At 44.5% G+C, this 12452-nt stretch overlaps 1 protein-coding gene across 1 annotated transcript; it reads right to left on the reverse strand.

Annotated features, from left to right (window-relative positions):
- Positions 1 to 3543: 3543 nt before the first annotated feature.
- RSL24D1 (ribosomal L24 domain containing 1) lies at positions 3544 to 11311 on the reverse strand. Its single transcript, XM_068116099.2, has 6 exons — positions 11192 to 11311; positions 7998 to 8111; positions 7754 to 7826; positions 7488 to 7551; positions 4518 to 4603; positions 3544 to 4024 (listed from the first exon to the last, which is right to left on the reverse strand). Exons 1-6 carry the CDS (start codon positions 11270 to 11272, stop codon positions 3954 to 3956), a joined length of 489 nt encoding a protein of 162 aa, XP_067972200.1. The 5' UTR covers positions 11273 to 11311; the 3' UTR covers positions 3544 to 3953.
- Positions 11312 to 12452: the final 1141 nt, after the last annotated feature.

The following is a 12452-nucleotide window of genomic DNA, read 5'->3' on the forward strand; positions in this document are numbered from 1 at the left end:
TTCGAAGCTTCGGACTCGTTTTTTAAAAATACATACAAAAAAGATGATTATTGTGCGTCAGTGGAAAAACGCCGACGAAACAGCGATGGCAATGCTGTCAATACACCTCTCAAAAGGGCGGTTCGTATCACCACCACTGAATTTCCAGTTTGAATTGTAATAAGGAGCCATTATTAATTGAGGGATAAAAACAAATGTTAATTTTGTGTTTTTAACCTTCGAAGTCGTTATTTTTTATCTATCTACCGGTGCAAAGAGGATTATTGTGCGTCAATGGAAAACAGCCGATGAAACAGCAGTGATAATGCTGCGAATACACCTCTCAAAAGATCTGGTTCATATCAGTTCGTTTCAATACATAGCCTTTGAGATATGAGTACCAACGCATGATGCACTGACGGACACCAACGTGAATTCCAGGGTTTTCCAAATAAAACTCAAGAATGCGGAAACAGACGTTGCTGAAATAATTAAATACACCAGCCTTGATGACTTCTACATTTTTATATACTAGGGCATGCCCGTACTATATATATGCCCGTACTATATATCTATCTAAAATTATATCCCCCCCCCTCTATTTACATGAAATGGTTTGGTCCATTCGCAACGCCAAAGCGAACGGCGAACGGCTTGCGAGTACAGTGACAATCCCCCCCCCCTCTATTTACATGAAATGGTTTCGTCCATTCGCAACGACCACAGAACCCCCCCCCCCCTCTATTTACATGGAATGGTTTGGTCCATTCGCAACGCCGGCACACGCGATCGTTCGCTGCTCTCTGATTGGTTGAATCGTTTTTTGGACATAGCTCGGTAAGTAATTGTCCGATTAATATGAAACCTTGAAAAGGCACATCCTCGGGTCCCCAGCAATATACCTGGCAAGTTAAAAGTATATCGGACCCGTGGTTGTCGAGAAACAGCGGTCACAGACAGACAAACGTACAAACGTACAAACGTACAGACAGAGATTACTGGAATTATAGATAGATGGGGCCTCAGTCCATGCGAAAGGCTCAAGCATTTTTCACGTTAAACCTTTCTTATTTTGGGTCGCTCAGATTCCAGAGGGGGGGGGGGGGGGAATTAAACCTAGGGGAGTGTGAGTCCCTCTTGGACATCCTGCGAGCACAATGTTATTACTGTATTTACATTAACGATAAGTGGTCAAACCGTCAATGCATATGCAATTTGTAGACGAGGCATCCACCAAGATTAATCGATATTCCGATGGGACGTCTGGGGGCATCATTTTGCTCTCCACGTTTAAGCGTAGTCATTCGCATCAACCAACCTGTTCATGTCCACACACCCAACCTGTCCACCAAGTTTCGTCCGAATAACAATAATAACCTCTCGAGATATTTACCTCCACCACCGAAGGTGGATGGAGGTTATGTTTTCACCCCCGCCTGTTTGTCTGTGAACAAAATATCTCAAAAAATTGTGGACGGATTTGGACAAAACTTTCGGAGATGTAGTGTATATGATAAGGACGAAATGATTACGATTCGGTGAAGATCCGGATACTAGAATTCTTTAAGTGATTCTTCATCATTGTGATAGGGATAAAAACAATATATAGGATATCTTAAAAAATTGGGGGCAGATTCGGATGAAACTTGGTGGAGTATGGGTGTGTGACAAGACCGAATCAATTCGATTTTGGTGAAGATCTGAATGTGGATTCGGATACGAGAATTATTTAATTTTGAAGTGATTCTTCCCCATTGGGAGATCGGGTGAAAAGCGATATATAACATGATATTTATAAAACAATTATGGATGAGTTATAACTAAACTTGGTGGATGAGCTGATTAGGTGACAAGAACAAGGCGATTATATTTTGGTTCAGGTCCGAATCCAGATCCAGCCTATCATTGGGATACAAACCATAAACTGTTCCACCTGGCGGAGGTATGCGCTCTATCGAGTGCCGTTCTTGTGTTTTATTCATTGGTTTTTGCCCCCATCTCCATTTATGGCGAAGAATCATTTAACAAATTCTCGGATCTAGATCTTCACTAAAATCTAATTATTTTGTCCTTGTCACATACCCAACCTCTCCAATAAATTTCGTCCGACTCAGTCGACAACTTTTTGAGATATCCTGTTTACAAACAAACAGAGAGGGGGTGAAAACATAACCTCCATCCACCTCCGGTAATAAGATCCAATGTCTGTGCACCACTTTCGCTTCTCCTCACAAACCACTTATTGCACAAAGTTGAAAATGGCACCATATCAATCACCAAAGACTCAGGCAATACAACAGGCATTTTAAGGCCATTTTCCCTATTTCCCATTTTAAGGCCTTGCGGTCCCCATGACAATCTTCTCCATTTTGCCCTATTTTCTGCATCTCTCCTTGTTAACCCCCCCTGCCCGCATTTCTTCTTCCACCATCTTTAGCCAAGTCTTTCTCGGTCTTCCCCGTCCTCTACTTCCTTCTACATTCATTTCCATCACTCTTCTCAACCAGTCACTTTCATCCTTCCTCAACACATGACCAAACCATCTCAACCTGTTCCTCTTCACAGCATCAATCACAGGCAATATTCCCATCATCTTTCGCAATTCATCATTTGTCTTCCTCTCTGTCAACGATACTCCGCACATCCACCGAACCATTCGCATTTCCACCCTTCAGACTCAGGCAATGCGGGGTCAAAAAAAAGAAAAAAAAGACTTGGACATAAACATTTCTATTACCATCAATGAATGGCCAAAGCAAGCAAGCATGGACTCGGCTTTGTGCGGTTTAGCAATAAGTCAAGAGACGCTGCAATTGGCTCCTGGCAAGTGATGTCTCCAGTGTCTCGGTACCCTTTTCCTGTTCTTAAAAATTCCAAACTGAAAAAGAAGTTACAGCTACAAACAATACAACAAAAAGTGGTCTTCAGCCCACGGGCTTGCTAGTAAAAACGTGAAGTCACCACCAACGTTTGCAAATGGATGGTAGGGCAAGACTTAGATTTGACGCCAACCAATGGCAACAACCCATAGAATCAATCAAGAGAAGCATTGAACAATGGACACTTATAAAAGGACTCCTCTATTGGCTGGATATTGAACTGCCACCAAGCAGGGGCTTCTCCCTTTGGGAAAAGTCTATTGTTGAAGCAATCATGTTTGCAATTCAGGCCAAAGAACAATTATTCTGTTCTGAATCAACTTTATGGATCAGTTTGGCATTGTGCTGCAACAAGAAGTTAGACACACAATACAAAGCGAAAAGCTTGGGGTGGGGTCTCAAAGGCAAGTTGAGAAAAGGGAGGAAAAAGGGAAACAATTATGGATTGTAAAGAGGTGGAAAAGAGAGAGAGAGAGAGAAAAAAGTTTGAAGGGCTTGGATGGGAGAAAAGGAAGGGTGGGTTTCAACCATATTTGTAATATAATATGGAGACGGCACCCTAATTAAATAACTGATGTTGACACTTGAGGATCCGCAAAAGGAAAAATAGCTTTTGTCCAAACTGAGATTTAAAATCAGCCTCTTTGATAATGTAGGAGGAAAAAAAAAAGAAAAAAGACGTGGATGGAAGAGCAAAATATCGTGTTCAGAGGATGCGGCAGGGCCACAGGCACGACCAGGAAATCCGATTCACAACAAGGCTCAGGTGGACACTCGTTCATTCATGTTAAGACTAATCGGTGACCGACATGTCACGGCTGAGCCTTTCCGTCAATGTCTTCCTGGTTGGTGGAGGCCGGGTTGTCCAACTACGATGCGTTTATTGGTTAAACAAAGCAGAAAAGAGCACAGGTCATTAAAGGTACTAATTATGTCACAAGAAAGGGATTTCCCCCCCAAGTTTAAAAGCGTTTTCATGATACACAGTATATATTTATGAACACCTAATCCGGCTCTCACCCCAATTCCCATCCCTTTCCTCCTTCCCACCCCTCGTTTCTCTTCTCTCCACCATGCACCCCAACTGCACCATTTTCACTCCATCTTTTCTGCTTCCAGCTTGGGAACAGCCAGGACCATCTTCTCTTCCAACCTTTTCTCGGACACTAGAAGAGTACACGTGCAAAGGGTCAAAGGCTCGCGCCGTTGTTCTCTCTTAGTGCAGCAGCGACCCAGAGGACGCAAACCCGTGCTGTCGTGTGGCCGAGGCATGAGTAAATACAGTGATGCAATACATTTAAATATATATCTTCCATGTGAGCCCAAAGTTGAACTGGTCCGAGACATTCGCAACATGTCAAATTTGGTGATACTCGCTGTGCAGTTATTCTGCCGATAAACACAAACAATCACATCAGGGATCAACTGAAAAAAAGAGGAAAATGGTCGTAAGATGTTTGATGATGTTTGTTGTTGTTGTCGTCATTTATGGTATTTTTGGAAATTGGTGTTAAGTACTGGAATGTATTTGGTGCAAAGGATACTCTTTTACTTTCCTGGATGTGTGCCTGGATCGGTGTTAGGATACAGAATCAAATAAAAGAGCAAATACAGCATTAGACCCACAAGGAAAATGAGGGTAAGGTAGTGAACTGTTACCAGCATGTGGCGCCCTCAGCAGCTGGATATTCTGCTTTATCTCCTTCAGATTGCTGACAGCATCAATCTCTCGGCCCCGCTTCAACCTGACAACCAAACAAAGCAGAGCATTACAACAAAAATCGATTTGAGTGCTGACGCTTTGGTTCAGCAAGCATGAGTTGCAATAACATCAGGAATCCCTAATGGCTGTATGGTACAAATTACATCAGGGAATCGCTAATGGCTGCATGGTGTAAATCACATCAGGGAATCCCTAATGGCTGCATAGTGTAAATCACTAATGGCTGCATGGTGTAAATCACTAATGGCTGCATGGTGTAAATCACATCAGGGAATCGCTAATGGCTGCATGGTGTAAATCACATCAGGGAATCGCTAATGGCTGCATGGTGTAAATCACATAAGGGAATCACTAAAGGGTGCATGGTGTAAATCACATCAGGGAATCACTAAAGGGTGCATGGTGTAAATCACATCAGGGAATCACTAAAGGGTGCATGGTGTAAATCACATCAGGGAATCGCTAATGGCTGTATGGTACAAATTACATCAGGGAATCGCTAATGGCTGCATGGTGTAAATCACATCAGGGAATCCCTAATGGCTGCATGGTGTAAATCACATCAGGGAATCACTAAAGGGTGCATGGTGTAAATCACATCAGGGAATCGCTAATGGCTGTATGGTACAAATTACATCAGGGAATCGCTAATGGCTGCATGGTGTAAATCACATCAGGGAATCCCTAATGGCTGCATGGTGTAAATCACATCAGGGAATCACTAAAGGGTGCATGGTGTAAATCACATCAGGGAATCGCTAATGGCTGCATGGTGTAAATCACATCAGGGAATCACTAAAGGGTGCATGGTGTAAATCACATCCGGGAATCACTAAAGGGTGCATGGTGTAAATCACATCAGGGAATCCCTAAAGGGTGCATGGTGTAAATCAGATCAGGGAATCACTAATGGCTGCATGGTGTAAATCACATCAGGGAATCACTAAAGGGTGCATGGTGTAAATCACATCAGGGAATCCCTAAAGGGTGCATGGTGTAAATCACATCAGGGAATCCCTAAAGGGTGCATGGTGTAAATCACATCAGGGAATCCCTAATGGCTGTATGGTACAAATTACATCAGGGAATCGCTAATGGCTGCATGGTGTAAATCACATCAGGGAATCGCTAATGGCTGCATGGTGTAAATCACATCAGGGAATCCCTAAAGGGTGCATGGTGTAAATCACATCAGGGAATCCCTAATGGCTGTATGGTACAAATTACAGCAGGGAATCGCTAATGGCTGCATGGTGTAAATCACATCAGGGAATCCCAAACGGCTACATGATACACCGACCGGTGCATGGCTGAAGCTGGTGTGGGATGACTGAGGCGGGCGGGTGTGGGGGAGGAGGGGGGGGGGGGCTAAACTTCACCGATAACAGTCGCAAAATAATGTAACTTCCAAATACCCCTTTGAATGAATGAATGAATGATTGTTTTTTTTTTGTTGTTTTTTTTTTTGTATACAAGATCGAGGCTCGTGAAAGAGCGAACATTAATCACACAGAAAGACAAACAGACACACAAAACAAATAACATCGGGAGCGGTAGACAAGATGGGGAGAGAGGGGGAAGGACACAAACACAACATTTGAGAGCAGGGACCGAGAGACATGGAGACATGGAGAGAACTGTGGGAGGGAGAGGGCTTTGGGGGGAAGGCATGGGAAGGGGGGGGGGGGGGGTGGGAGAGGTATAAAACATATGGACACTGCCAAGACTTCCAGGAAAGAAGTTGGAATTTCAAACAAGGTGGATCTGGGGTGAATTAGTGTGGGTAGAAAAGATCAAGGTTTTGGATGGGGGAAGATAAGAGATGGTGGTGAACAGCTGTTTTAAAGACCTGGAGGGAGGAGTGTGATTGAAGTGAGTGTGGGAGTTTGTTCCAGAGGCGGGAGAAAAGAGGAATGAAAGAGTGAAGGTGAGCAGAGAGCCGAGATTTCGGCAGTTTAACCATCAGAGGGTGGCTGGCAGATCTTGTGCGACCTGTAGGAATATTTGGGGGACAGAGCACAGAGAGAGCTGGGGGAGCAAGGCCGGAGAGGAGTCGGTAGAAGACAGAAAGACCACCTACCTGCCTGCGGTGAGTGAGTGAAAGGCCCTCAGAGATAGCTTCATCGCGGGAGATTCCAATGATTCTGAAAGCTTTGGATTCAACAGCGTGAAGCCGAGCCAGGTGTGAGGCAGGAGCACCAGCCCATAGGGGAGAACAGTATTCCATTGAGCTGCGGATGAAAGCCTTGTATGTGGTGAGGAGCTCAGGTGTGCCTAGGAAGGACTTCGCACGACGGAGGATGCCCAGTCGGCGACTGGCTTTGGAGGCCAGCTTGGAAATGTGGTTTTCCCAAGAAAGATCATGGCAGATGGTGAGACCCAAAAGCTTGAGCGACAGAACTTCTTGGAGAGGATTGTTGAGAAAGTAGATGGGAGGGTTGTCATCTACTTGATGGTGTAAATGGCTGCATGGTGTAAATGCCATTTTTAAATGCTGCATGGTGTTTTAAGGCCATTTTCCCCGCCAGAGCAGGGGTTAGCCTTGCGGGGCCCATGACAATCATCGTTCCCTGTTTGAAGCAATGTTTTTATGGCCGGATTCCCTTCCTGACGCCAACCCTTGGTCACGCTCTTACGATGCGCAGGGATACGGTGTACCTATTCTAAATCGGGGGTACAGACCGGGATCATTCATCCCAGCAAGCTGGTACTCGATTTGCACGACCTCGGAAGGATGACAGGCTGAGTCAACCCCCCTGGCGTTAATTCAGCGATCGACCGGGATTCGAACCCAGGATCCTAGGATCCCAAGCCAGCACCCTAACCGCTAAGCCAACACCAGGACCCCTTTATAATACTAAATGTACATGAATGGTTTGCAAAAACACAACGGTTGTAGAACATACCTGTTCTTGATGAACTGTGCCTGGCGTTTCTCTTTGATCTCCTGTACTCGCATCATCGCCTTAACTGCAAATGGGAGGGAGGGTGGGATAGAGAAAGAGGTGAAGATGTAAAAGTAATGAGTATCCGATTATAAAAAGGAACCATGACGAGGTAAATGAGGAAACTTTGTTCGGAAGTGGGGATTGGGAGAACTGGGCGTGGGGAAAGCGAGTGGAGTGGAAGGAGTGGGGGATGGAGGGGGTGAGATTTATCATTTCACAATTACCTGTGTCCTTCCAAAGTGCCCTGTCATATTTTATGGGAATGTTTCTCCGCTTCTCAAACTCAAAACAGGTATCCTGATGTTGGGAGGGTAGAGGGGAGTAGGAGTGGGTTAAGGGAATGACTACATTGTTGAAAATTAAATGACGTTAATCTACTTATCTGTATAAACTCCCCGGGAAAAAGCTCAACCGCTCAATAAAACGTGTCGGGGGAGGAGAGGGGGAGGTCATGGATGGTTAACAAACCACGGTGAGTTCTTTGGCGTGTGCCTTGCGGAAAGCCTTCGTCCAGCGGGAGCGGCGGGGATTCCTCTTCCTCTTGAAGTTTTTGTGGCATTTTGATCGGCAGAAGCGGAAAACCTAAATGGGTATTGGGGTGGGGAGGAGACAGGTTATTTAGTATTATTATTATTATTAATAGGACAGTCCGCTTGAAATTCATATCTGAACACGTGACTGGCATGTGATTCCCACCAAGGCATGTGGCTCACACTTGCCAGTTGATCACATGCTCGACCTTGCAACGTGCGCTTTTAATATCCAATTGATAATGTGGCTTATTTGTGTTGAATCGCTGATCACGTGACTCGTTGGTAGGTAATATGGTACTTTCAAAATGAAGTAATCCTCTCAAAATGCTCAGTGTGAATGCACAGAAACCCCAGGAAGCTGAAGAGTTTGTGTCAAATATAAAATGTATTGTGTGTCCAGGATAAGGATTGTGACTTGGCATGGCTCATCAAGCTTCTGAAAGATACTTGGAAAAGTACCTGAGATAAAGAGGTGGACCCCTGCACAAGGAAAAACAGAATCATTGGAATATCCCGCGATGAAGCTAACTCCGAGGGCCTTTCACTCACTCACCGCAGGCAGGTTGGTGGTCTTTCTGTGTTCTACCGACTCCTCTCCGGCTTTGCTCCCCCACTCCCCCAGCTCTCTCTGTGCTCTGTCCCCCAAATATTCCTACAGATCGCACAAGATCTGCCAGCAACCCTCTTATGGTTAAACTGCCAAAATCTAGGCTCTCTGTTCACCTTCACTCTTTCATTCCCCATTTCTCCCGCCTCTGGAACAAACTCCCACACTCCCTTCAATCCCACTGCGCCCTCCAGGTCTTTAAAACAGCTGTTCACCACCATCTCTTATCTTCCCCCATCCAAAACCTTGATCTTTTCTACCCCTGCTAATTTTTACCCGATACACTTTTTTGAAATTCCAACTTCTTTCCTGGAAGTCCTTGTAGTGTCCATATGTTTTATACCTCTCCCACCTCCCCCCCAAGCCCTCTCCTTCCCACAGTTCTCTCGATACCTTGCCCTCAAATGTTGTGTTCGTGTCCTTCCCCCCCTCTCCCCATCTTGTGTTCCGCTCCCCTTATTTTGTGTTTTATGTGTCGGTTTGACTTTTTGTGTGATTAATGTTCGCTCTTTCATGAGCCTCGATCTTGTATACAAAACATTTTTTTTAAAATAACGTGGAGAACTTCCTCAGATCACCAAATTGGCACCTGTTCATACTGCAAACTCCTGACCAGGTGGTTCAGTGGAAGTGGAGTGCAGCAATGTGCATCACAGTACACAACCCCCAACCCCCTAACGGCCCGCTACCAGTGAATGCACTGTGTATCTGCATTAGATTTTTCTGAGCACCAATGGGAAGGCCATATCTGGGATTAGGCATGTACAAGGCAAGCTAACTTACAATTTACCATGTTGATGTGCGAGGATGGAGGTGGGAAGGACTGACTCTATGGGAGCTGTGACTGCTATTATTAATATATTGTTTGTTTGGCTTCGGGGCCACAAAATAAATTATTCTTGATTTTTGCATCTGTTGGTAAAGGTTGAACAGAGAGAGAGAGAGATTGTGTATGTGAGTGTGTGTGATTATATATATCACATATATAAAATATATATTTAATCAGTACCATCGGTGGTGAACCGCCATTATGGTATCCCATCCAGCTATCGCTGTACCTTAATGGAAGCGATAAGCACCGTCTGCCACATGGCACATTATCTCTGGTATCCACTCCTTATATGGAAACGTCTGGATGCAGCCGGGAGTAACCAATCTAAATATAATTTCAGTTTTCCAGCCTATTAGCGCATGTAATGACATCACCGTCATGTACATACACTTAGCCTGTCAAGCTCTCGGAAGAACCATCCAACAGAGCATAATTTTGATCTTAGTTCAGATATGGTATGAAATCGCACAATAACTAGATACCCTAATGGCGGTTCACCACTGATGGTATGAAATCGCATTATAACTGGTATATAACCGAAAGGTTTTCAGAGTCACAAGTGTATGCAGGACTCACTGCGTTGCCCTGATGAAGCCTCAACAGGGTGAAACCAGGTCGGTAACTGTGAGTTTTTTTTTTGTACACTTATGACAGTATCTGAACCAAGATCAAAATTATGCTCTGTCGGATGGTTCTTCCGAGAGCTTGACAGGCAAAGCTTACGTACATGACGGTGACGTCATTACGTGCGCTAATAGGTTGGAGAAAAAAAACAAAAACACCTTTAGAGGCCATTTTCCCCCGCAAAGCGGGGGTTGGCCTTTTTCGGGGACCGTGGTTGTTGTTGCTTTTTGGTCCCCTTTTTGAAGCAATGTTTTACGGCCAGATGCCCTTCCTGACACCAACCCTTTTTGTCGCCTTTTTACGACAAGCAGGGAAAGGTTGGAGAACTGAATATATATACGTGTGTGTGTGTGTGTGTGTGTGCGTGTGTGCGTGCGTGTGCGTGCGTGCGTGCGTGTGTGTGTGTTATATCCACGGTTGGAGCTAGAATGTACAAACCCGCCTGTCTCATGCACGGATATTTCTCGTGGTCCTATATTTCCACGAGACCGATTTGCATTACTGAACAATTATGTTTCACCATCTTGAAAATTAAATTATTTCGTCCAAATGCTGAAAATGACGTTAAGAAGACGATTTCAATTCGACATTTGGCGCTTGCATCGGCAGGATAAAAATGTCCTGAGCCGAACCGTCACTGTAAACACACACAGCGCATGCGCAATGGGCCTCGTTTAACATTCATACGTCATTTTTAAAGTCGTGTACACTGTACTGTATTGCCATCTGAGCACGTGACTCATGACGTCGTGATCCCATGTTCTAATCCCCTATACTGTACCAATTTCTCCAGTCTGCCAATGTCATAGTTAATGATAAATTACATTTACACACAAAATGTCCTTTTCACAAAGTAAACGTCGAAGCTTTACCAACGGTATTAGACGGAAAACAAATCCACATTCAAAAATGCCAACGTGGGTCCGAGTGAGGGATTGTTACGATCTTCGGCCTTTAGAATCCTAGCTGAGCAAGCCCTTCTAAATGGACTCCGAGTTTGAAAGATTAAAGGCCGTTTCACACCGAACACACTCACAAACGTCTCCCAGCCATTCATTTCACAAACCTTGCAGTCGTTACGCACGAACTGCATACCGTGGCCCGGGTAAACCGGGGCCGAACAGAAGTAACATTTCTCCACACGCATGGCGACGGCGGCACGTCGCACGTGACTATGGAGGAAATGACGTAATACGTGGGTACGCGAATCTCTCATTGCGGAGGAAATGACGTCATGTACCATCGGCGACCCGTTTTACATTTCCAATAAACTAAGACTTCAATATTTTTTATTTGTAGTGTTATTATTACTTGGTGCATTTATGATCGTCATGTTTATAGTCCTATTATAACCATATATTAGTAGTTGTGGTAGTCGGTCAGTTCAGCTGTCATGGCCCAAAGCATCCACCAGGGGTCGCGGTTTCTATTCTTGCTCTTCTCTGATGTAATAATTTTAATGAAATGGATCCGCGTTTACAACGACCGACTCATCCAATGACACCATTCGATCTTCAACGTCCGCAGTCCAAATGCAGATCGGATAGCCAGCTTTATGTCCACGTTTGAATGAACGTGTGCTCCGGGATGCAGAACCCCCTCCCACCTGCCTGCTCCAGGATGCAGAACCCCCTCCCACCCAACGCCTGCTCCGACAGAGCGCGTTACCTCCGCCACCAAAGGTGGATGGAGGTTGTTTTCACCACTGTCTGTCCGTTTGTCCGTTCATCTGTCTGTCCGTTTGTCCGTTCATCTGTCTGTCCGTTTGTGAACAAAATATCTCAAAAAGTTGTGGACGGATTCAGACGAAATTTGGCAGAGATGTAGCGTATGTGACAAGAAGGAAATAATTAGATTTTGGTGAAGATCCGGATCCGGCTACTATCATTTTTCTATGTGATTCTTCACCATTGGGAGATAGGGCCAAAAACGATACATAGCAGGATATCTCAAAAAGTTATGGATGGATTTGGACAAAACCTGGTGGACAGGTTGTGTGTGTGACAAGGAAGAATCGATTCAATTTTGGTGAAGATCTGAATATGGATTTGGATATGATAATTATTTAATTTTTAAAGTGATTCTTCACCATTGGGAGATCGGGCCCAAAACGATACATAGCAGGATATCTCAAAAAGTTATGGATGGATTTGGACAAAACCTGGTGGACAGGTTGTGTGTGTGACAAGGAAGAATCGATTCAATTTTGGTGAAGATCTGAATATGGATTTGGATATGATAATTATTTAATTTTTAAAGTGATTCTTCACCATTGGGAGATCGGGCCCAAAACGATACATAGCAGGATATCTCAAAAAGTTATGGAT

Source organism: Myxine glutinosa, chromosome 5, assembly GCF_964187855.1.
Source record: "Myxine glutinosa chromosome 5, kmMyxGlut1.1, whole genome shotgun sequence".
NCBI lineage: Eukaryota > Metazoa > Chordata > Myxini > Myxiniformes > Myxinidae > Myxine > Myxine glutinosa.